General features: G+C 35.0%; 1 protein-coding gene across 1 annotated transcript in view; it reads left to right on the top strand.

The window, feature by feature from the left end:
* DIAPH3 (diaphanous related formin 3) overlaps positions 1 to 26,040 on the top strand; it is a 247,165-nt gene that overhangs the window by 107,283 nt on the left and 113,842 nt on the right. The window contains exons 18-20 of the mRNA XM_032993917.2: positions 3,639 to 3,734; positions 4,679 to 4,773; positions 11,213 to 11,314. Of these exons, the coding sequence (XP_032849808.2) occupies positions 3,639 to 3,734; positions 4,679 to 4,773; positions 11,213 to 11,314 (293 nt within the window). The remainder of the gene's footprint in view (positions 1 to 3,638; positions 3,735 to 4,678; positions 4,774 to 11,212; positions 11,315 to 26,040) is intronic.

Genomic DNA, 26,040 nt, shown 5'->3' with positions numbered 1-26,040 from the left:
AGCGAAAACCCTTTTTGAGGTATTTGTCTGTCTGTACACCGGCAACCACACCTGTTAATTTTGGAGTCATGTTAATAAGGATGTAGGATTGTGGAGATAAGAGGAACTTTGAGGGGTGAAAGATTAATTCTGTGTGTTTCAAAGTGCTCTAGCACTTTGTTTGGCAGCCTGAGAGGGCAGGCCAGTAGGAGCTCAAATGACAGACTAAAAATTATCCAGTTCAGATGCTGGGGCCATGTGTATGCCCCTCAGTGTGATAGATGTAGCATATAGACAGAACTTAAAAGGGTACGCAGTTCTTGATATGTATCATTCCTTTTTAGTTGTATAATACCCAAAATAAGATGTGATTTTGAAAAAATTATTGGTTTAATACAGTGGTCCAACTTATGGAGCCTTGAGAGCAGTTTGTGCATTTTGAGATTCTGTGGTTTGATTTTTCTCTCGTTAGCATGACAACATCTTCCATCTATTTCCCTTGATAGTCACCTCCTTTATGTAGCAGCTGCTCACTATCACTGGGCTGCTTTCTTTTTTTCCAGTGTAAGCAGTTGTTTCCCATTTTCTGTCTTTTGTATAGTAATTGCTTTTCTTTCATTTTGTGTTAGTCTAGATATTTACTTCACCTGTTTCAATATTTCTGTTAAAGTTTTTTTTCACTCTCTTCCCCCTCACCCCCTGCCTCCCCGCCATGGGCTTTTTCCCTTTTTTTCTTTCTGGAAATAGATAATAGTTTTGTCTCTATTTTTTTTTTTTTTTTTTTCTCCCTTATAAATTAATAAGCAAATGAGGTAAAAATTTCTAGAGGCAGTAGAAGTTATCAGAGTTTTCATTGGGAACTGCAACATTTCCAGTAGGGAAGATGAGTAATATGTATCCTCTGCTTCTTATTGCTGCCAACTACATAAGGATGTGACTTGAATTCTCCTGATGAAGTATCATGTAAGTTTGCAGTAGTTTAGTTTGTTTCATAATTATATAACTGCATACAATTCCTGCAGGAGTTTCTGAGTTCCTAGAGTAAATATGTTCTATGCTTACACATTTTTCTTTAGGGTTGTGAAACCTTAAGTATAGCTGTAACATTGTGCGTAACCACCTACTGGGTGAAAATTCCAGAGGGAATTGTCAAGTTAATCTGAAGCACTGTTTCTTGATTTGAAAGCTGGGAGTTAAAATAGTGCAGGTTTAACTGCTGATTTTTTTTGTATGTTTGTGTATCTGTGTGTTATCTCTGTTATACGACTTGTAATGCATAAATATTGCTTTCCTAGTGCTGAAAAAGGCAAACATATTTGTATTTTTTCTATTTCAGCCTTTATTAGTATCCAGTTCAAGGCTTTCAGAGCAGGTTTAAGTAAATTAATAAATTCTGATAATTTCACATATTTAATTGCGACTATTAAGGAAATTATTTTGTTTCCTGTAAAATGATGATTTGCAAAGTTCCAAAGTAGTTATAAAGCATTACTCTATTTTCATTATGATTCAGATGAGTAAGGCATGAAGATGGCATAGAAATTGTGCTCCAGAGATGCCCAGGTCTTCTAGTGGAATCTGTAATTCTAGCATTGATAAGACAGGCAACTCAGAATGATGCTTTTAAGAATGACTGTTTTCTGCATGTAGCTGATAAGAAATTTGGGAGGTCTGCAGGAAAAAACAGTTGCATGATCCTCAGGTCCATAGCCCCTGACCTGCCCTTCTGGGATTCAGTAAGGGCTATTCTTAAAGCATGACGGGAAAAAAGTGAAGCTTTAGTGGTAATCTTCTTTTTATCCAGGAGGTCAAATGTCATTCTGTTCCTTTTAAGCATGGGATATTGAGTTCTCACACTGGTGATTAAAACCTACTACTTTTACTTTCACATGCATGGTAAGCAGAGTGTGTAATTTTTCCTGGGACAGGAGTATGCTAACCTTTCTGTTAAATCTGTGCTAAAAGAAATCCAAGGCCAAATGGTTGTTGTAGGTAGGGTGATGAGAAAGACAGAAGAGGAGGACTGTGACTTGTAACCCATTTGCTGGGACCCTGGATATCAGTTGCTCCAAGGACTGCTTTATGTCTTAGCTCAGTAATTTCCTTTTTTCAGAATACCAGGTTCTCTTCTGCACTGTGGCATGTCCTCAAGAGGAGCATCATGCTGCCTAGCAGGTGTAGAGTATTAAAAGTGATTTAGGAGATGATTCAAATTTGTGTGTTCACCAACTCAAAAGGGACTAGAATCTAGTTCCTTCAATCTCTGTGTGGGGTCTCTAAGTTCTACCTCAAAGACCTCAAGAGATCATTTAGTCTGTCCCAATCCTTGGCAAGATTTATTGTGTTTTTCTAAACATTTTGAAGAATCACATACCTCTCAGAGATCTGTCTTAAAATTTGCAGAAGTAATTTCAATTTAGGAAAATCCTGTTGATAATTCATTTCACATTTAGTTTTGTCAGGAATCATCAGCGAGCTAGAAATTTTAATCCTGTGTCTTATTGACAAGACTTCTCATCTATATCTCCTTCTGAAGTCAGTAGCATATACTTTTATTACAACATATTTTCTACTCTGAAACATTTGAAGCATGTATAATTTAATTTGAAACAATCATGCTGTAAAAGCTTGGAAACTAATTTAATTTGTGATATAATATAGAGAATTAGATAATAGTAATACATTCAGTGAATAACATTTCATAGTGAAGATTCTGGAGGGGAAAAAAAGAAGGAAAGAAGGAAGGAAGGAAAGAAGGAAGGAAAGAAAACAATCAAAAAAGGGCAACCAGATTGGATTTAAGGAAAGATTTGTGTTGTTCTGGTCTTTTTTTTTTTTGTTTGCATAATAACTGGAATACTAATACATTTTCAAGCCTATGCTGTTATTTTAAATGAAATTCTTTAACCAGTGTATGAATAATGAGAAATAAATTCAGCTTACATAATGCATTTGGGAGATCCTATTTGTATGAATTATTTTTCTGAAAAGAAAGAATAAGCCAAAATTTCCAGCAATATTAATATATGTTTACACAATCACTTTGTGGTATTTTATAAGGTGATTACATCATATATTTAAAAATACATCTCTTTGGAGGAGATAAGGAAAATAGGTATATACTCATTTATATTCTAAGGTAATGTCATTTTTTTAATGAACCAGTGGTCTTTGATAATTTTGGTGCAAATTTTTAGAAAAAAGCATTCACAAAAATGCTTAAATTTTGGGTTAGTTCTTTATTGCTCAATGCTGAGACATATTCACATATCTTCTTTAAGATTTTTTATTTTTAAAATGGAATTCAGAATGCTAACCTGGCCAGTCTCACTGAAGTATGTTGCATGGTATTTTAAATATGAGCTTTACGACTTGAGACCATTCATACAATTAACATTACCATCTTTATTCAGTTGATATATATTAAAAAAATAATCTTTTTCTAGAAGGCTAACATGATGACAAATTTGATTGAAGAGCAAAAAATTTGAGAATACAAGCAAAAATGGAAAACCTCTCTATTTCTTTGTATGCTCTATGATACGTCCTTTTCTTTGCGAATTGACTACACTTGATAGCAAATATGTTTTCTGAATTCACTAATGTTTACTCTAAGTATTAAGAGTTAACAGTGAGTGTATTTGTGCTTACTTTGACAGTAAAAAAAGCAGAGGAGGATTTTGAAGAAGGGAAATGTATTAAGAAACGAATCAAAGAATTAAAAGTTTTGGACCCAAAGATTGCACAGAATCTGTGTAAGTAGATTCTGGTTTTGTGACAAAGTAATGTTGTATAAATGTTTCATAAAAATGAATTTCTTGTCTGACTGCCTGGTAACCATTTTTTGTTTAAAGCCTGTGAGATATGTGCACATTGGCATGTGAGTTGATACAACTGAAACATGTATAAAAGACCCCAGAAAATAGTTAAAGGTTGTCCCTTGTTTAAGACTGTGATTATTCTATTCTGTCTGTATTGAAGTACAAGCATATAACTATATATCTAATTATCTATCTGTATTTTCAACATACTCATCGAGGAATACTGCCTGCCCGCCTACCCATGTGTTGTGGCCCCTGTCCCTACCCCCATCAGAAAAAGCAATAAGGTCTACAAGCTGTCTGGACATCTCTCATATACTTTATAGAAAGAAGGCAATAGACAGTATTAAGCAGTAATAAGCTAATGAAGATGATGAAATTTTGGCAGAGAGGAGTGCGATAAAGAATATGTTTCTAAATGCTGTTGGAGATAAAATAGAAAATGACTGGATTATGGTGAATGGATAAACAGTGTTTATTAGAGCATTTTTGTTTTTAATTGTTTATATGTTTTTAGTTTCTCATGGTGCTTTTTTAAGAGAAAACTCTAACGAGAACTTTGAAGAAAAAAGTGTAATTGTCATCTCAGCAAAAAGTACTGTAACAGCAACGATTATCCTGCAGAGTAGTCACTGGCTGCTTATGGAGGTCTTCTGTGATGCTGGTAGTTGTGCTTAACAAATGGATGTAGAAGGCTGGAATTGTAGGACAACAGTAATTAAAAATACATTTAAAATTGTTACCTCTTATCTGTATTACTTTGTATAGTGTTTGTTAACCTGTAGATGCTATAGTCTGCTTAACTGATGTTTTGTAAGTAGAAAAAAAAGATTGTTGTTGTCTTGCTTTCTTCAGTATGTACTGAATCTTTGTTTTAGCAATTTTTCTTGGCTCTTTCCGAGTGCCTTATGAGGATATCAAGATGATGATATTGGAAGTAGATGAAACACATCTGTCAGAGTCCATGATTCAGGTAAGGAAAATGGCACTTTAAATCCCAATATTTCAGGGTCAGCTTCTCATTAAATAGAAGCCTGTAGCTAAAAGGCCTCTTAATGTAAACTTTTGGTTAATAAATCACTGCAAGAATGTTTCTTTTCTTCTGTTAACTGTAGTTCTTTTTATATTTGTAATGCTATTTTTTTTTTTTTTTTTTTATGAAAGCAGCTGAATTTATCTTCTCTATTTTTTGCATTTGTATAGTCCACACTTAAATTGAGATTTTTCTTTGGTATGTATTTAAGCAGTTTATGATATTCTGTTTCTTTCCTAGTTACTAATTTTTCCTTAATTTGTTTCTACCTCAGTCTCTGCATAAATCGGTTGTTCTGGTTAAAAACTAGATGGAAAAAGATATTGGGGTTTTTTGATTTGTTTTTGTTTGTTTACTTGGTTGATTGATTCTTTTCCCCTGTCCTGTTAGAGCTAATACAATCTGAGATCTTGCCTTAGGGCATCCGCAGTGACCACTTTTTTTCCCTAGAGATAGTGCTTTCCCTTTCTATATTATTTTATTCAAAGCACAGGATCAGCATGATTCTGTGTTGGGTGGGACAAAAGAAACTGGATGTTTCTCATGTTCTTCTGTGCACAGTGTTATTTAAGGCTTGACAAGTTAAAGAATTTCATAAAATAATTTATATACAAGTATTTCATTATAGGAACATGGGACAAATAATTTGGAAGGGATGTCTGGGGGTCATTTGATCCAAGCTCCTGTTCGAAGCAAGGCCAACTACAGCAGATTTCTCAGGGACTTTTCCCACTAAATTTTTAATGTCTCCAAGTCTGGAAATTCCATAGTCTTTCTGGACACTTTTTCTAGTGTTGAACTACCCTCATGATAAAATATATTTTCTTGTTTATCTAACTGGAATTTTCATTGTTGCAACTTGTAACCTTGGCCTTCTGCTGCTTACCTGCAAGAGGAACCTATTTGCATGTTCTCTGTGCCCTCCGGTTGAGTACCTGAAGACCACATTAAGTTCCCCTCAGGCTTGTTTTCTTACAGATCAGCAAACCACCTTCTCTCAACCTTTTCTTGCCTGTCATGTACCGTGTTCCCCAGCCATCTCGATGAACAGCCATTAGATTTGCAAAGATGCGTCTTTAGACCAAGATTGTCTGCCTCTTGGACAGGACTCCTACATACTCTGATGAACTTCAAATTACTGCTATTATGGCTCATAAATGTCAAATCATAATTATTTTCAATCTACTAGTAATGTGGCATAGGTTTCAATTACAGAGAATTTAGATAGCCATTCTCTACGACATACACGAAAGTGTGTTAGAAACATGGGTACAGTCCTTACTGAAACATCCAAGACAGATAAATTTAAATTTTTTAGAAACATACGCCTTTTGCAGGAATGTTGATTAGTGAAGAAATATGTACAGGTAACAGAGTCATAAAATGAGTTGTAACATTAAGGTTCTTTGAGATTCAGATGTGTGACTTCATATTGCAACACGCAGCAATTTGCAGAGGTCAAAACAAGGCAAAGTTATATTTCTGTGCTTTGCTCGCAAAATAAATTTCTACCCTATTAGAATGTGAAAATAGGGTCAGTCCTACTGAAGAGGCTGTACAATGTTCAGCATGCTCCTTTTCTTCCCACATGCAGTTTCACCTTCACTTCTTGTCACTTGGATTTCAAAGATCTTTAAACTCTCTTAAGCTATTTGGACTTCACTTTCCTTCTTTGAAGAATGAGATGTTTCTCTTAAGAAATGTTGAAGGAACAAACATGAGCCGTCATCTCCAGTGACAGTATATATAATCATTGTATAATCCTCTTTATTTTGTTCAGTGATGCAGTTAATATTGGCACTGAAACTATTACTTTAAGGTTTTTGGGATGAACAGAGCAGTTTATACCTCTAAGCTGTTTGTTTATTCTAGTTTGCACTTATATCACTTTTCTTTTTCAAGGTTTTCTTCATGCTCAAAAGAAGCACGATGTGTATCTTTATTTTTATTTGAAATAATACTAGAAATTCTCTAAAATAGCATGAAAAACTGAGACACGAAATATCATATGCTGTTATGTTCAGTTTGAATGGTGACTCAGATAGTCCATGCTTGCTCTGAGACTCTCTCACTTAGTATTTGACCCAAGCACAGTTTTTCAATGATGAAAATTTAGCTCGTTAATGAAATTAGTTCCTCAAGACCACAGCGAAACAACCTGTGTACTCTAAATAAATCAAATGGTTTCATACAAGTTTCTTGTTTCTGGGTAAAACAGCCCTGTAGTAACTTTGAAAAGGGGACCATCTGAGTTTAAACTCAAAAAAAAACACTTAAAACACCCATCTTCCTTTGGAAGTGGTAGAATAATGTGCATCATTGCTTTAAAAATTTGGTATCTAACTTTACATATGCTTAGGTTGCTATATAATTTTAACTGTTGAGCTGTATGTCTCCGTTTCTACCTTTTAAAACCTTTACAAATATGGGTGATGACCATGCTATGAAATGTAGTCATGTGTATTTAGGTTTGCAAGCATATTGTCTTGGTTTGGGCACATATGACTATATTTATTTATTTATTTATTTATTTATTTATATAAGATACCTTAGATAGTATGGTACTTCTCCTTTCTAGACATTTGTTTCCTTCATAATTTTTTTTTTTTTCTGTCTATCTTAAAATAATGTTCAGTGTATCCTAATGTTACAGTTTCTGAAGTTGGAAATTTGTCCTTAATCCTACTCTTGTTATGTTTGAGAAGTAAAATGTATCCTTTCTTTCTCTATCTCCGCCCCCCCTCTTTCTCCAGGTAGAAATTAAGTGTAGTTCTGAATTGTGTAAAAACTCCAGAATTCATGTTATAATCCAAATATACATTGACTAGTTATTGGAAAGTTTTTTCTATCTTAGTCAAAATTCTTTCTCCTGATTATTCTGTGTTTGATGTTCAAAATGTGTTTCATCTCTAGCAGTTCAAAAGCTTTATCTGAACACCATAAAGCTGCTCGGATATCAGCTGCTCCTTCAGTTTTGTTTTATTTATTTATTTTATTTTTTTCCTGATGCTCCATATTGAAAACATTCATACAAGGCTTGACTGTTTATCTTTTTTGAAAGTTTTGTGGTCAATTTTTCTACATGTGAAAACTATTTTACCATCAAACAATAACATTTTGATCTCAGTAAAGATTAAGGAATTGTAGTATATTTAGAGCTGGTTATATGGATATTGTATATCAAGAAATTAGTGGGTTATGAATTACTAGTTTAAAATGTGTATTTTTATACTCTGTACCCATTCATTTTTGCTCAGCGTTACTGATTTAGTGTTGGACATCTTCATCCATAATTAATATATGTAGTCTCTTTTACAAAAATATTTTCCAAATGTAATAATGGTAAGGATATATATGACTACTGTCATAAATTCTTCATGCTGAAAGTCAGTATAACCATGTCCAAATCAAGCTCCATAAAATCTAAGTTAACATTATTATTTTAAGTGTCATCATTCATGCTGGGGAATTTCAAGAAGTTTCTCAGAGGGGGTTACTGCTATAGCTCCTTCCCCCTCTACCACTACAACCCTGCCACACACAAACCCAGTACATTTCACCCCTCACCTCTGTGAATCACACTTAAGAATTATTGTTAAAATTACATTAATTACAGAAGACAATATTCACAAGCTTCACTTACATCCACATCAACACAAGACTGAAAGAAAACAAACAACTTCCCCTCACCAAAATAAAAATATCATCACAGTACTGAAATTACATCATCACAATACTTAAACACAATCCACACCATCCACCCCTCATCCCTCCACCACAAATACAACAGAAATTCTCATGATTATTCCTCTACCAGGGTTCAGTCCATGTTTTGTTCATTACCTCTCCCAATTACTATCCTATCCTGCATTCCTCTGTCCCACATTGGGCACCACAACTAAGAGGCAATAAATCAACATAATAACCAGCAACTATTAAACCAATATAATGAATGATTATAACAAATTTTTTATAACACGCTCTGGCCAGATCTGTTGTTATCTCAACCCTCTGAGCCCCATGTTGAGCGCTATAAAGGACTGTCACGGTTAAAGCCCAGCTGGCAGCCAAATACCACACCAGCCTCCCCTGCCTGGGGCATGGGGGAGAGAATTGGAGGGATAAAGGGAGACTTGTAGGTTGAGATAAAAACAGTTTAATCATTGAAATAAAATAAACCAATTACAATAATAGTACAAATAGGTAATGCACAAGGCGATTGCTCACCACCCACTGACTGATACGTAGCCCATTCCCAGTTAGCAATTCCAAAAAAACCACAAGATCCCAAAACCACAATGCTGGAAGTAAGAGAGAACCCTCTCCTTCCAAGCCGACCCTCCTTTATATACTGAGCATGACGTTCCATGATATGGAATATTTCATTGGCCAGTTTGGGTCCGGTGCTCTGTCCGTGCTCCCTCCCTGCTTCTTGTGCCCTTGCGCACGGGCAGGACATGGAGAGTTGGAGAGTCCTTGAAGTCTCGGTAGCAGCTGAAAACATCAGTGTGCTATCAGCATTCTTCTCATACCAAATCCCATACTGAAGCCAAAGCACAGCACTATTCTAGATACTAAGAAGAAAAAATAACTCTATCCTAGCCAAAACCAGGACAGACTGTCTTGTTTTTTTCATCCATTAGAAAAAAGGTTTGATAAATGCTAAGCTACCATAAAATAAGAATTGTTACAAAAGTTAAGACATTGAGTTATAAAAAAGTAAAAGAAGTAGTATTAAACAAAATATTCAAACTGCCTTTAAGAGACTTTAACACTTTGGATACATTTGTTCTTTAGTTACAAATCTAGTATTTTCACTCTTTAACAAGAGGCGTATCTGTACTGTTATCCAAGTATGATATTGAACTTGAATAAACATCTGGGTTTAGTTTTGTACTAGCTAATGCAGGTTCTGAAGATAGTATAGAGCCACGGAGTTGACTACTGGTTTAGGGATATTTTGGGGATATTAAAGTGTTGAATTCTTTCTTCATAAATTAAGTAAGTATGTTAAGCAAAACATATCTATGACTTTAGCTCTCTGGGGCCACAGAAATAATTTGTATATCCTAACTGGCTGAATTTCCTGTAAAAAAAGAAATAAGGATCTTTTGTGGGTAAAATTAGGGGGCTTTTTAAGACTTTCAGGTGGAGATCCTGTTCACTAACTTAAACACATGCTTTTCTGTTGATTGTATATCACCAAAGCTATTTACTTGCAGAATAATAAAACAGATTTTGACTTAACCAAAATATCTGCTTTTTCCATTAAGTAATGGGGAAATGCTAGAGTTAGTCTTTCTGATCCTTTCTTGAAATATGGTAGTAGGTAGTGGAATAGCAGTATTTGCTAGACCGGATTCAGTGTTAGAAGGATCAAATATTTATTTCAGTTCAGAAGAGTGATATTGCCAGTATACCAGGGAGTGTTTTAAGAAAGAATACAATCTCTCTCTTGTTTTCTGATTGTGATGAATTCTTACCCACTGTGTAACCAGGAACACAAGAGTCATAAGCTGAGAAAGAGAGTAGGCTAGAGCGACCTTGTCTCTTACCTAGTTGTTATAGTAGTCATCTTGGGAAGGGACAGCACTGAGCTACTGAGTTAAATTATATACCCTAATTAAATGTTTGAGAAGCTCTCTACTACCAGAACCTCAGAATAGCCATTTTTAGCCAACCTAACTGATTGTAATTACAGTGGGATTCAGGTGCCTAAATGCAGGTGTCTATACATATAGGTGTCTAAGTGTTCAGGAAGCTCCAGGGAGTTTGAGGATTCTTCAGATGATCAGATGAAGCTTACATGTTTAGATTCTCTTACCTGTGTTCACAAGTCATTCATTCACTTGTGTAAGTGTCCAAGCTCCTCACAGGGACCCCTGCATTCAGCTTATGCTGAGTCCCACCTCTGAATTCTTACTTCTGGCAAGTTTTCGAGCCAAGTAATATGTAGTGAGTTTAAGCTCTTGTTTTGAAATACTAGAAGATAAATTATCCATTTTCAAAATGCTTTTTGACTAGCATTAATAATTCTTGCTATCCTTTAGATGGATATATTACACTTTAAATTCTTGTTCTTGCATCTTATTGTTCTGTTTGCATAGTGCCTATCAAGCCTGTTATTTCTTTTAAAATGGTGTTTAAAAAAAGGCTTCAGATATGTTTGTAGAATCAGGTAGCAGTATCGAATCACTTGCTTTTTACACTCTGTTACGTTAGTTTGTGTGTTGCCTATTTACATTCTATAGTTTTCAGAGAGGAGTGTTTTCTTTGGAGTGTGTGGTAATGATGCATAAGTAATACCATTTGCCTACAATAATACAAGCAACATAGAAGCTGAGATTTTTTTTTAATCCTATATTATTTTTCTTGATAGAATTTAATAAAACATCTTCCTGAACAAGAACAATTGAATGAATTATCCAAATTCAAGAGCGAGTATAAGAATTTGTCTGAGCCAGAGCAGTTTGGAGTTGTGGTGAGTTCTGTTTTGTTATCACTTTTTTTTTTTTGTCCTTTCCTGAAATACAGTTTTAATATAATATTACAGAAACAATACTAGCTGGTTCTTCCTAAATGTGAAGAGGTTCTAGAATGGGAGAAGAGTATAAGTGCTGCCTTTTACCCAGATTTTTAGTGGATATATTCATGGATGTGGAACACCTGATTGTTAAAATATTACCATTGGAATGATTTGGGATTCTTTTTCTTTAAAAAAATAATACAGTTTACCAAAAAAAAAAAATCAGTGATATTTCTGTGGCAAAGTTTCTCTGGGAGATATAGAGCTATTTTTGAATTTCCATAGCTAAAATAGTTTGAGTTTACTTCTGTTTGCATTAATAAATCTTAACTTTTTCAGTGAAGTTTTCTACACTGATGTTTTTCTTTCTATTCTTCATGTAAATGAAAAGAAAATACTGTAGTTATCATAATGTTAACCTATTCTGCCTCCTTCCTCCTATGTTTTATAATATGTTCTGTCAAGAGTACTTGTCACTTTTTCCACTCCCAGCAGGAAGATAAGTTTATAATATCTCCCAGGTTGAATTAACAAAGGAAGACTGGAAGAGAGAAAAGCAAATACTGCTAGTTCAGTGCTGACAGTTGATGCTTCTTGTGAAAATATAGTTTGGATACAATTTCTATATAACTCATAATTCATAATTGTTAATGATTTCATCTAGACAAACACAGAATGAGGCTATTTATTTTCCTGGATACCTGTTTATATAAGTCTTTGATTTTTCTTGTCCACTCCTAGCCTTTTAAGCTATGATTGTCATTGCTAGCTTCATCTGGGAGGATATCGCTGGGAGGGAATAATTCTTTTGTTTATATCTGTGGGCTTCAGGAAAAGGAGTATCATGTCTTCGTGACAGTAGACATTTGCTGTTGGTAGTTATCTGTGTGGACATCAAATACCTGTACTTAAATACTGGAACAGCTGGAGTACAGGTATGGGATATTAGAGCAGCGATTACTATTCTGCATCAACCGAAGAACATTGGTCTGGTCGGGAAACACCACTGCACTAAACTGGTGCCAGTTACAGATGTGATATGGGCAGTCTTCTTTGGGTATAAGTGTTGCTGTTGTTCATTTTTGGTCCACCTTTAACGAGTAACAGTCATTGTATGTCTAATGTAATGCTGGTTTCTGTGTTCTTGGGAGTCTTCTAACTACTCTCTGGGACCAAGAAAAAAAAGAGGAGGAACACCACTGTGTTTAACACTTTTATTTATTTTCCAAGATTTTCACGTATTTTCTGATTAAAGCCAAATTATCAAATTCTCTTTGTCCAAATTTCTTAGTTACAAAAGCTAATGAAATATTTTGCTTTTTATTTCTTGTTGAGGTTTTACCAGATATTCAAGGGATCTATTTATAGTTTATCCCTATCTTAATCTTACTTTATTTGATTAAATTATCACTACTATTCTCAAAAGGTCATTGAATTAGGTCTCTGAGATCCTTTAAGAGAAGTATCCTCCCTCAACAAAAAAAACCCACTCAAAACATATTTGGTTTGTTTTTTGAGATGTGAAACTAGTGCTTTCGGCACCTCTGTTGCTTGTGAAGAACACAAATAGTCTAAAGTCAAGGAGACTATTACCTTTTCATTATTTTGTTATAATATTTGTTTATTCAATTAAAAAAATAGTAGTTTCACACAGGTAGGTTTCACAGTGGTAAGATTTAGGTTTGTTTTCAGCCTAGTTTATATTGCAGTCTTTAAAAAGACTTTGTCGAGCTGCATTTTAGGTGTTTTTTTTTTATTTGTTTGATTGGTTTTTTATTTGGTGCCACAGGTGACAAGTCTTTCTGTGCTTGTCAGAATTGGACTGTCTTTATGTAAACATTATTGGCTTTTATGTTTAAGTTTTATGTAAAAATCAAATGTCAGTTTTCCTTTTTTAAAAAAAATAAAATAATTGAATCCAATCTGTAATTGAGCTCTACAAGTGCTGCACTTCTGTTCAATAATATTAAAAGTTCATTGGTTTTCAGACAATTTAATATTAGGAAACTGAAAGGGTAGATTGTTGATGTGGAAGAGAGATTCGTATGTATCAGTCTTACTGAGAAAAATTCAAGTGTCCTGTGCTGAATAAAGTAGACTGAGCACGATGTTTCTCCCCGATAACCTTGTTTCAAACTGTGTCTGCCACGATGACAGAGATAAGCACATGTCTAAACTCCAGCAGCTTCATTTGAGCCTGACAAATTATGGCAAAATGCCAGTAAAGATGGATTTACACCTGTAAATTTGACCATGAACTGGACTGGCTGAGGAGCAGACAGCTATTTGACTGTGTCAAATCATTCCAACAGTAATGTGTATGTAAGTGACTCATTGGGGAGATAGTTATATAGGACAATTACATGCAGGGTAATGCATTTTAACCGAATTAGTAAAATACAGTTAAGTAGCAAACATATGTTTTATTTTATTATCAAGAATGAACATTGATTTAAAAGGAGACATTTAAAAATTAATTCCACATAGGTTAAAGCTTGCTTTGATATTTTTTTTTTTTTTCATTTTTGAGCCTCACCCAACTGGCAAGTATGTCTTTTGCTCCTTAAAAATGTCAGACTTACTACAATTGGACATACTAACAACAGTAATAAACTTGAAATTGAGTGTGTCAACATTTTCCAATTGATATGGGGCCCTCTAATATTTAATATAAGATGTCTTCTGGAAAGAAACTTGGCTTATGGGGAAAGAAGTGTTTAGTTTTTAATTTTTGCTGTCATCTAACCATCATGACAAATGTTATTTTGTATTTTAAAGACTACTCTGTATTTTTAATTCTTTCAGAAAGACTCCTGTAGTATTTGAACATTTATTGGCAGTGGGTTCATTACCTTATTATTGTCTCTGTAATGCTAACAGTATCCTCACTGTAGTACAAATATAGAATTGGCTATCCTGATCAGTGTTGTCTAAAAAGGTACTTTAATTGACAAGAAAAAAGGTATCCACTTAACCAATGAACCTTCCTGGTATCAATATAGTATTCTATGGTCTAAGTCTCTTCTGCTGCATGTATTGTTACGAGTCATAAAATTTCTGAACACAGTCTTACACACATTTGTGTTACTTAGTTCAGTCACATTAATCCTTTAATTACTCCCCTTTTAGCACTACCTGTGTGTTAGTTTGTAAATGAGAATGTATTTTAAAGTACCCCTGCAAGTTAATTCACAATTTTCTTAAATCGTAAGCAATAATTAATTTTATTCCACTGTCCTTTTGCTGTGTTTTTTGATATCTGGTAGGATTCAAATGTAAATAAATTTGGAATATTCTATTTTAAGACACCGATTGACTTGTATCGATTGACAAGTTGCAACATTATTGATAGACTTTTCTTAACTGTTAGTTATTTCTTTCAGATATACTTAATCAGTTAGATGGACTGTCAGACTAATGAGAAGAGCTAGACCTGTAGCTCTGTAGGTCAATTTTTTCTGGGTGTGGCTGAACTACTCTGATGAATTTGCCTTTAAAAAAATTGAGAGAGTGTGGCAACTCAGAAAAATGTTGCACTGAACAAGAAGAGTTCTTATATCTCAAAAGTTGGCAGAGTTTCTTTTCTGAAGGAACGACGAGATTATCACTAAACAGTGAAGTGCATGTTTTCCCATTTTCCATGCCAAGCATAATAAAAAAAACACAAATAAAACCAAACACCATCATTAGGCACAATTTTTCTAGTGTCACACCTTCTATGCGTATAGTAGAGTTGAATTCAGAGAACAAGCTACAACCAGTTTTTAACATTAAATACTTTTCATTTCTCTTAGAGGAGGAGAAGTTTTGAGTAAGTCAAAATATTTTACTCTTTGAATATGGAATCTTATGCATTTGCTTTCCATCAAAATTTTCCAGTTTTCATGAGGCTCTCTTGTACCTTTTGTTTTATTCTGTCTGGGAAACAGGCTGAGAATTCCTACTCATTTCCTTAAGGACTGCTGTTGACACAAAAATGAATCTTTTCAGTATAGCTGATTTGTTGTTGGTGGTGGGGTTTTTTTTGTTTGTTTGTTTTTTTTTTGTTGTTTTCTTTTTTTCCCCTTAAAATTGCTAGTTTATGCCTCATTTTTTGCTGTTATTTTCAAATGAGGAAAATTAAGCTTGATCATGCAGTATAAAACTTTCAAGTTTATCTTTTAAGTGAGTAGTGTCTTGTAGTTATGGTATTTCAGAGAATTTGGAGATCTCATGTTGATTTGCTCTAAAGTTGTGATTAGGGGAATGACTAAATTATTTGACTCCCAAGGAAGGGCAGTGAACAAACTGATAATTACTACTTGTGTGATAATAAAAATTCTATAATGGAAACCTTCTTCTGTCATTCTGGCTTTGAATTCAAAGTCAAGATTTGGTACTTTGTAAGAAACTGCTAGACACTTACTGAGATACTGACATGCTGTGACTGTTACAGTACACTGTGTTTTACTTTGACCAAAGTTGGTTAGCTTTTGTTGTTGGCTTAAAGACATTGAGGACATGAGTAAACAGTTCAGGTTCCCTTCATGAGTGTGGCTTGTGGGGTTTTTGTGTTTGCTTGTTGGTAGTGACTCTGGGTTGATTTTGTGGTTTCTGCAATTATCCTCTTCTTCTTAAGTTATTTTGCACTTTTATGTTTTCAGTTCATTCAGCAATAAATATAAAATAAATCCTTTATTACCCTTATCTTTTCTTCCAGACTTTAGGTTTTGTTCAGATAAACTACTTTGTTTTCCTGTATGTTCTTTCTTTGAATTACTCCAGACTGATGTCTCAGAACATAGATATTATCACCTATTACTGTGGAGTTTGTTTGGTTGTTTTTTTGTTTGTTTGTTTTGTTTTGTTTGAGTTTGTTTTTTTTTTTTTTTTTTTTTTTTACTTTGGCTTGCATGGATCCATGAACTATTTTATGAAAACTATATTAAATCTGTTCATTTTATTAAGTGCTTTAACTTAGCTGCATAGTATTATCTTAAGTTGATGTTGTTTTGAACGCTGTATTTTGTTGCTTAAATTCTTGATGAAGTATGGTTGTGCTTGAAATTTAAATATTCAGTTGCATTTTGTTTTACTATAGTTCTCGTTCTGTACTTGATTTTACTCAGTGCACTAAAGTAATTTAACCTTCATGTTATTTTCTTGGAGGTTTCATTGATTATGACTGATATTTGGAGATATGTCCTAAATAAACTTATTAATGATCAACATTATCTTTGTGTTCAGAAAAGAGTAGTCATGTGATACCACATTTGCAATGTGAGACCAGTGTGAGATGAATGGGATTTCAACTAGATGATCATCTTGGTAGCTGCCTGTTGACAGAAGGGTTTTTTTTTGGTGTTTTTCTTATTTTTTTCCTTGTGCTTTCTCCAATGAGCAGAATAAGTATTGCTTTAGGACTTAAAACAGTTAACAATGTTGATCGGTTTTGCAGGTAATTCTTTCCTACTGAGAAAAAAAGTATTGGTTTACAGAATATTTTTTTTCTAATTTTGGGTTTAGTCTCTGTTGTTGTATGAAATAAACAAAGTTTAAGGAGTAGATAATTTGTTTTCAACAATAATTTGTTTTCAGTTATTGAGTTCTTGAAGTATAGTGATTAAATATCTTTCTACCACACAAACAAGATGACAGAACACTGGAGAACTGTTGCAATACTTTTTGAATTTTTCTGTGATTTTTGCTTTTTTTTGGTCCTTGCAACCAAGGAGTGAACTGGAAACCAGTAGTAAGGTATTGAATACTGTAAGAATACGATAATTAAACTCACATCATGTGTCTTACAAGTTTTTAAAGTATTCTAGTGAAAGAAGAGTTAGAATCACAAATAATGAATTAGAAATAAATGCTGGGATGTCAAGCAATAGTTTAGAATTTTTTAAGAAGAAAAATAAAAAGTATTAACTAAATGGTCATTTATCCTAGTTTAAGAAGATATTTTTACTAAATAACAATTGAGATTTCTGAAATAAGTGGACTTTAGAAATTGTTGTTACACATAAAGCCTTTTTTTTAACCTCACAAGGTTTATTCGATATTTCTAAATCAGGCCTGGGCAATTGTATGTTAGCTACAAAACTAATATTTACCTGACTGCACTTTTTGTGCTGAACTATGCTATATACCTCTTTTTGCAAAAGGTTTGTGAAAGAGGTTTAGGCATGTGTATAAAGAATTTCCTGTGCTGTTTGAGCAGTGTAAGGTAGTTCTTTTGTTTCTACTGCAAAGATTGAGGAGGAAATTTTCTGTAGTCCAAGTCTTATGTTTTAACCATCTGCAGTATTTGTCTGTCTGAAACACCTAATATTCATCACTTATGTCCACTAATTCATATAACAGTTGCTTTTCTTTTACTCTTAGTCATCTTTGTTGTTCAGCCAGCTTTAAAAATTTTAACTCGTCTTCTTCTTCTTAATGCAAACAGGTTGGCATTTGGTTTATCTGTCTTTGTCAAATATTAATCTTTATCTCCTCAATTTTTTTGGACAATTAGAAACACTAGCCCATGTTCTGCTATCTCCATTCATGCTTGCTGTAGCTTCTTTCTCTCTGAATTTTTTACTTCAACACTCGGTCCATTGCATATTCTTTAGAATACATCTCACCTGTCATTTAGACATCCACTCTGCCATATTGATATATCTAATGACTTATCCAAGTATAAGTTTAACTATATTCTTACTTACCTTCATCATTGTTACAGCATTGATGATTTATCTTTTCCTTGTATTCCACTGTTGATGATGAGCTCATTGCTGGTTTTTATCATTCAATCTTCATGTAAACAAATTTTCTATATTTTTTTTTTATTTCAATTTCCTTCTCACCCTTTCTCTCTAGTGGTAAAAGTTTCTTATCTTTATCGTGTGAAACTCTTAAAAGTTCATCTCTTTCAAAACTTCATTGTACAAAGAAATGATCTTGTCTGTATATGAAATTTTCCACTGCTTCTTCCAAAGACCAAGGCCTACTAGCCTTGAGTGTGTTTATCAGCCCTGTTGTATCTGTTTACTGAAGCCCTAACAGTTTCACTGCTTCTGTTTTCTGTTATAGTTCCATGAAATACTGGACAATTTCCTGCCAAAAGTTAGACTTTCTCATATTTACTTACACATAATTATATAGTCCTCTGTTCTAGCTATTATATGCTCATCCTGAGTTTCAGCTTCCTTTTGACTTCAATGGTTTTGTCTGGGTGGCATAGCATGATGTCTGTCTTGAACATTGATGGCCATGCAGCATGTGCCCAATTACAGCTGAGACAGAAACCAATATGCATAGCTGTTTTAGCTGTGTGGTTGGTTGGTTGTTTTTTTGTGTTGTTTTTTTTTTTTTTTTTTTTTGTTAGTTTGGTTGGGGTTTTTTTGGTTTTTTTTTTCCCCCATTTAGTATAACTCTCAGGCTATTGTATGGCTTTCCGTGAGTAAAGGAAAGGGCCTTTCTCTGGCTAGATGAGCTAAGCTAACATGTAACATTACTTCAGTTCCGTTCCATTAGAGTATGCTTTTCATTTGTACGCCAGGTACTGACAATGTTCTGGCGTGAGTCCATTGTTGACTCACCTGGGGACAACACTGCTTTTCTAATCTATTGCTTAGGCCATCTAAAGCCCCCATTTGGCTGCCAAGTGAAGATGTTGATAACTTTAGAAAAAATAACGTTAATTTAGATATTCTCTTGAAAGAAACTTAAAAGGAGAAATACCACTGTGGGTAATCTTAAGTATAAAGAACAGGTAAAATGAAGAGATTTGGACCACGAAGGTGCAATTCAACTTCACAGGAAAAGAAGTTTGGGATGTCGAAATAAAAGGAAAATATATGTACATTGAAGAAAGCAGAATCTAAAAGTTTCTAGATCACTAGTTTATTGGGAAACATGAGTTGTATAGTAATTTTTCAACAAGAACTTTCGTAAACCTTTTTTAATGACAGATTATCCTGTAAATAAGTAGGAAGTCCAAGTTAAATGCTATTCTGAGTTATGGTTAACAGTTGTGTAGGACTTTTTGAAATTAAGAACAAAAAGTATAATAGAGATCACTTGTTCAAATACATCATAATTAAGAATGTGACCCGATAATACAGTGGTGTTAATTTTAGGCAAGAAAGGTTAGGGCCTTTTAAGAAATATAGTGAGAAAATAAATAATATGTACTTATTTGAGAGACTGCTGGAGAGTTGAAAAATAAACCATTGTTCATTATAATTGTTTTAATAAAGCTATAATAGATACGTATGAGTCAACATTTGTTCAGTGCTTTTTGAATGTAAAATATTCAAGTATTAACGATTATCTTCTATTATTATTAATTTGTATTATTTAGATCCGAGTCTGATTTTTTTCTCTGAGATATTAAAATTATAAGGGTCATGAAGCACTCTTAAGGGCACCTTATTGCTTGCTTGTTTGAAGTAAACTTTCTTCTAAGTTGAAGGATAAAAAGAAAGGAGAAGTTTACAGTAACCTAAAGCTTCTAAGTCTCAGATTTGAGTAGAAAAACGCACATAGATAAAAACCTCTCATTGTGAGATTTTATGGAGAAGGAAAAGTGATTTTTACTTACAAAATCTCGATGTAAATTGATTTTTATCTGCTCAGTCTCTTATAGTTTTAATTCACTTGTGCTGTCATACATTCTTCTGAGCACTACCATGTGCATGTCCAGGCAGTTTGGCCAGGATCACTGGTGTGTAGCACTGAGGACAAGGGACTCTCCCAACACTGTATTATGTCTCTGTGGTGGTTCATGATTGGTGATAGCAAGCTTTTTTGGACAGATCTCTTATATGATTGGAAGTCATCAGTTGCCATGAGGTTGTCTTTATCTCAGAATCTCCTACCTTCAGCTTCTTGTAAATTTTGGCCAGGTTGCTGCCCACTGTTTTCTTTCCCTTGTTTGGAATCTATGTTTAAAATACATGCTTACAGTTTGCTGGTGGGCTAATGAGAAAAGGAATAATCATGGAATATCTTGAGTTGGAAGGGACCCATAAGGATTACAGACTCTTAACTCCCTGCTCTTTGCGAGGCTACCTAAAACTGAATCATATAACTGAGAACTTTGTCCAGCTGCATTTAGAACTTTCTGTGACCACTTCCCTGAGAAGCGTGTTCCAGTGACCAAACACCCTCTCAATGAAGAACCTTTTCCTAATGTCCAGTTTGAACTCCCCCTGATGCAGCTTCATTCCATTTCCTTGTGTCCTACTGCTGGTCACCAGAGATCAGCACCTCCCGCTCTGAGCCCCGCTTCGGGAAGTTGTTGACTGTGATGAGGTCATCCCTCAGCCTTCTCTAAACTGAACACACCAAGGGACCTCAGCCACTCCTCCTAAGTCTTGCCCTTGAGACCTTTTACAATCTTTCCTGTGCTCCTCTGGACACACCAATAGTTTGATGTCCTTATATTGAGGCGCCCCAAACTCCACATAGTACTTGAGGTGAGGCCACACTAGTGCAGTGTAGAGTGGGACGGTCACCTCCCTCAACCAGCTAGTTATGATGTGCTTGTTGCACCCCAAGACCTGGCTGGCCCTCTTGGCTGCCAGGGCACACTGTTGACTCATATCCAGCTTGCTGCTGCAACCTGCTGGGAATGGTGTCCTGAAAAGAAATACAGCTCATTCTGTTGACCCTCTTGCTGCTGTGTCTTCTGCTGCTTACAGGCACACGTTTCTATTTGTACCAACCTTAATATTTCTGTTGAAGAATGATATAGCAGGAAGAAATCACATCAACCGAATGATGTAGCAAGAGTAAAAAGGGCTTTTGTGAATGTCTATCCTGCAGTTAAGATGTGCCACCAAGAAAAAGACAACATTCAATTCTTCCTACTCACTTCTAAAAATCTGTTCAGCAAGGCACACGCACTTGAGAAAGGGCTTCTTGACAGACAACTCTCCTTTTTATTTGTGGAGCAAATAAAATAGCAGTCACAGAACCACATGGCAATGTTTGGTTCCATATCAGAAGACTCCAGATCTTTGCCCCCTCCCTCTCCCAGTTATTTTGGAATGCAGTTTATATAGATGGGTGCCAGAATACTCAAAATATAATTGATTATTTGGAGTTGCATGTTATTATCATACGTTAGGCTTTCTTGCTGCTCTAGCTAAGAATGTTCTGTAACCATAGTTCCCCACCAACTCCCCAGCAGCACACATCTACCTCACCCTGCTGTCTTGCCCACACAGTAATGCTACATGCTAATGTATATTAACCGCCTGTTGCACCAGAAACAGTTCCCCAAAGTAGTTCTGATTTGGTTATACTGCATGGAGGGAGGTGAATCAAGTACTAAGTATGTAGATTTGTCAGTGCGTGTAATCCTTAGTGGTGTAAAAAGCCCTGGACATATTTAATTTATTAATATGGTTTTAAATCCATAAATGCAATTAATTTTTTTTAAAAAATGTAATTTTGATGTTTTTTATAAAGACTTTCGTTGTAAAAACTTGTTAATACTTCTCATGGATGCTATTAGTGGACATTTGACCTTGGATGTAGGCAACTATACTAGCAGTCTTACACCTGAGAATAGGGTCACAAGAACCATGTGTGATAGCTCCTGCTTTATTTCTTTCCTTAAAACTGGAGGTATTTCAAAATATGTTCCCATATTGTCTGGGAGTGAAAAAAAAAAAAAGAAACGGATTTTTTCTTGATTACTTTTATTTACTCAAAGATAAATTTGAGGAAGTTATGAAATACTGTTTCGGAAATAATTAATGCCCAGACCTTGTGAAATATACTGATAGCTAACCCAAATAGAATTTGGCAAGCAATCCTCACATAGCTTCACAGCTTGTTCATTGATGGATGTGTTTTTAATGAGTTCGTACCAAAGGACAAGATTTCACTAAAGTAAATTGAAGATTAGAGTGAGGCCTGATGAAGGCTAGTTTGTCTTAAATAATTCAGCAGACACTTAAAATGATCAATTCCATATTCAGCTGATGATTTCACCTGCACGTCCTCACTGAGGATAACTCAGGATGTATTAATGTTTTTCACTGTTGTCTGGAAAATATCTTACTATCACTATATAAGCCTTTCCTAATACTTCATGCTTAGGCACAGCCGTACCTAGGGACATTTCAGTTTGTTAAAATCCTGAAATGGTGAGATGCATCTGTGCTGTGAGATATTTTGACTGTGTTAATTTCTGTCTGTAAACCTTACCTTCTTCTGTTTTCTTGAAGTCATGTGTATCTGCTGCTCTGCCTTGTCAGTGTTCTCTATCAGTAATTCCAGCCTTTCCCGGAGTGTTGCCAAGGATTAACTTCCTATTATACGCCATCTGTGACAGTTAGAAAAATCTTTATGACAAATTGCAGTGAAGTTACTTACCTTGTTTAGAGGGAGAAATCCTTAACTCCTGTAATGTTGATTTCTTTGAAACCTTGAACCTGGATAGGATGGAGAACCAGGTTCCAGAAATATCTTCTGAAAGTGACCATCATGATCTGCACTCATCTGAGTGTTTGCAATTGCCATGGGATTGTATTGCATTGGATTATGTTTCTTCCTCTGTATCACTGAAAGATTGTGATGCTGAAAAGTAGAGGAATGTTTCTGTAAAAGATTCAGTACCAACAGGTCTCACTCTTATCCCTGTTCAGTTCCAGTAAAACTATTTGGGTATCTAATCTAAAGAACAGGGTAAAAAAAATTTCTTATTGTTGTCTGATGTTAATTCAGATGGCTGAAAGTAGTTGGTTGTCATTTATTCTAGCACACAAATAGGCTGTCTCTTTCAGTTTTCTTCTTGGCAGATATCTCTACAGCTTCAGATCGGTAAGACTGTTTGTTTGAAGGGTTCTCATCTTTTACCTCCAGCCACTCACTTTGCAGATTCCTGTAAATGTCTTAAAAGCCTGTCCTGAATCTTATTTGATGCTTTTGCTTCACTAGAAATGTAAGCAATCCTCTAATGTTCATGTTGTGATTTGAATATCTTAAGAAAAACACTTCCGTTTTGAGCGAGGACCATGTTCAGTACATGATCCTGCCATTTTGACTCCCAACGACTTCAAGGGTTTCTTGGAATTCAGCCACCTAAATAGAATGAGTCACCCAAATGACTGGCCAATGTAGGACAGCTGTGATGAAAGAATTTTGAGGCTAGTCAGTTCCTCTTAGACCCCTAGAGCTTGAAATTACTATGCAAATATTTCACCTGTTACAACTTCGGTCTTTAGAGCTCAGTGGAGCTCCAATGGACCCAAGTGCTTTAGGATTTACTTTTGCTGTGATCATTTGGAAGAACTGGGGAACTTTCTCCAAGATATGCAAGCTGTCTTCCCCTGCATTCACTTATATGACACTTCACGTCAGACTGTTTTTACCACAGATTATCTGTGGTTCTAAATACACTAAACAAACATATGTATAAAAATTCCACAGTACTTATTGAAGGAATTTGGCAAGTCCATTGGCAGGACTACAGAAGATCTACAGAGGAGTGCTTTTTTCTTACCAGTACTGTCATCATAGACACATACCTTCCTGCTTAGGAAGTGAGCTTGGACACCTTGTTGGGTCAGAAGAGAAGACTACACTATATATGAATGTGCTAGACTTCTGAGCTTTTCTGAAAGGGGTCATGTCTATCACATCAAAGACATCATAATCAGCTGCTATTGTGGTCTGTTACCACTGTGTATTGCTTAAATAAATATGTAGCATCAAATTCCGCCTTTATATTGGAGTTATGGTGGTTCAACCTGATGGAAAGTACTAAACCTGCTGTCATGGTTTTCAGACATTCCCATCTGGACTTTGATCATCTGTACCCTCATGGCCTGTATGCTAGGAGACTCAAAGTAACATTGTAGACTGACTTTTCATTAGGAGGTGGATTCCTGGTAGTAGCCAGGCAGAAGATGAGGTGTTTGGTTTAGAGCTAAGTTGATCAGAGTTTTCCATCTGGTATACAGGTAGATCTAGTTTACTTTTAGAAACTTTTCTCCATTTGTTTTGATATTATGTTGCTTTATTTTAAATTTCTTAATGACTTCTGCCCTTGACTTCTGGTATAAATTTATGTATTTTTGCTATCTGGCTGAATTAGATGTTTTACAGAGGATTTTTACCTATATTAAACTCCTGATGTGGCTTCCCACGAGAAAAGCTTTTCAGTCTAGTGGCATCTGCTCCATATGTACCTTTTAATGAAAGTAGCTTTGCTGACATCTGTTAGGTCTGCTAAAAATAGAAGAATTTGGGAAATTCAGACCCTCCCGCTCTTAGATGATTCCATTTTAAGAAAATACCATTGTCTAAATTCAACTTGGAGAAACAACAGCTGTCTCTGTATTCCATTCTGATCAAGCTGTGGGCAAATCTAATCGTATTTTTTGGATAAGGCAAAAAACTCACCTCTTTTCATAGTAAAACATATGTATCTGAATTTCAGCATGAAAACTGTAAACTCATCTTATTTTGACAGCTGTGTTGTAGTGTCTATTGTAAATTTGGATGTATTTTGTAAGACAGGTGACTTCTGGAGTATTCAAATGGAGTGCCCCCATTTCTGAGAGCTGCAGACTGGCCTTGTCAGTCCATTTTTGTTGAACATAATGTCATCAAAAACAGTACCAGGAATTTTTTGCATTGTACATCAGTGCACTGTCATCCACAAGACAAGAGGAGGCTACCTGTGTATAGCTAGGAGGTAACTGATAGGTGTTGTCCCTGTGTCACTTACAGTGCACTCCCTTCTCTTCTGTCCTGAATATCCTTTAAGAAAATCTTGGATTTGCAAGAAATTGAGTCAGTGATGTGAATGCAAGCTGTTTATAATTCCAGCTGAAGAACAGAGTAGCACACTATCAGTGCTAGTACGGCTGAAAAATCATCAGTTCAATTGTTTGCATCTACACATATCCACATTGTAAGTATAAAGACTTTCTGATTTCTTGTAAGTAATTTTAATTTTGAGTCATCAGTTCTTGACTTTATTATAATTTATTTGGGGAAAAAAAATGTGTTAAAGGTGAGGAAAGATGTGCTATTTCCACATAGCCATGAAAACATCTCAACAAAAATACTGTTCCATTACTGTTGGTTGACTTCCCATACACTGAAATCATGTTTGGTCTTTCCAGAATGCTGATGGTCTTCACAAATATTTGGGCATGTTGACTATTTCAAATTGAGCAGGGTCTTCTTTTTTGTTCTTTAAATGTGATAAAAGGTCTGTTAAGTATTCTTGCTTGAAATATTTTTTCTACTTTTGAAGTGCCTGAGTCTAAAGATAAGTGTTAGGAATTCACACTTTTTACCTATGCACTCCGTAGAGTTCACTGATGATGCAGTGATGATGAAAACAATATGTTTTCCACAGGGGATGCCCTTCCAGTTTACTCTTTTAGTCAGCTTGCATGTAACTGATATCTTTTTGGATAGGAACACTTTCAAGTGATGTGACAGTCTCACCACTGGTGATCCTTTAAGACAGTTATATTGTGATACTGGAACCTTTGCAGTGTTTTTCTCTATGAGCTTGTGGTAAGAATGAGTCACATTCACTGATCAAAATCTAATGTCAGTGTAACTTCTGAGACACGTTCTTTTACTTGACATCAACAAAGCAGACAGTGAAAGCACACATTTACCAGGTGGAATGCTGTTGCAGATGCCTTCTGATTTATGCTGTATTTGAGAGAAAAACC

Source organism: Tyto alba, unplaced genomic scaffold (genome assembly GCF_018691265.1).
Source record: "Tyto alba isolate M040663 unplaced genomic scaffold, T.alba_DEE_v4.0 Super-Scaffold_45, whole genome shotgun sequence".
Taxonomy (NCBI): Eukaryota; Metazoa; Chordata; class Aves; order Strigiformes; family Tytonidae; genus Tyto; species Tyto alba.
This window is presented reverse-complemented; position numbering and strand designations above follow the sequence as displayed.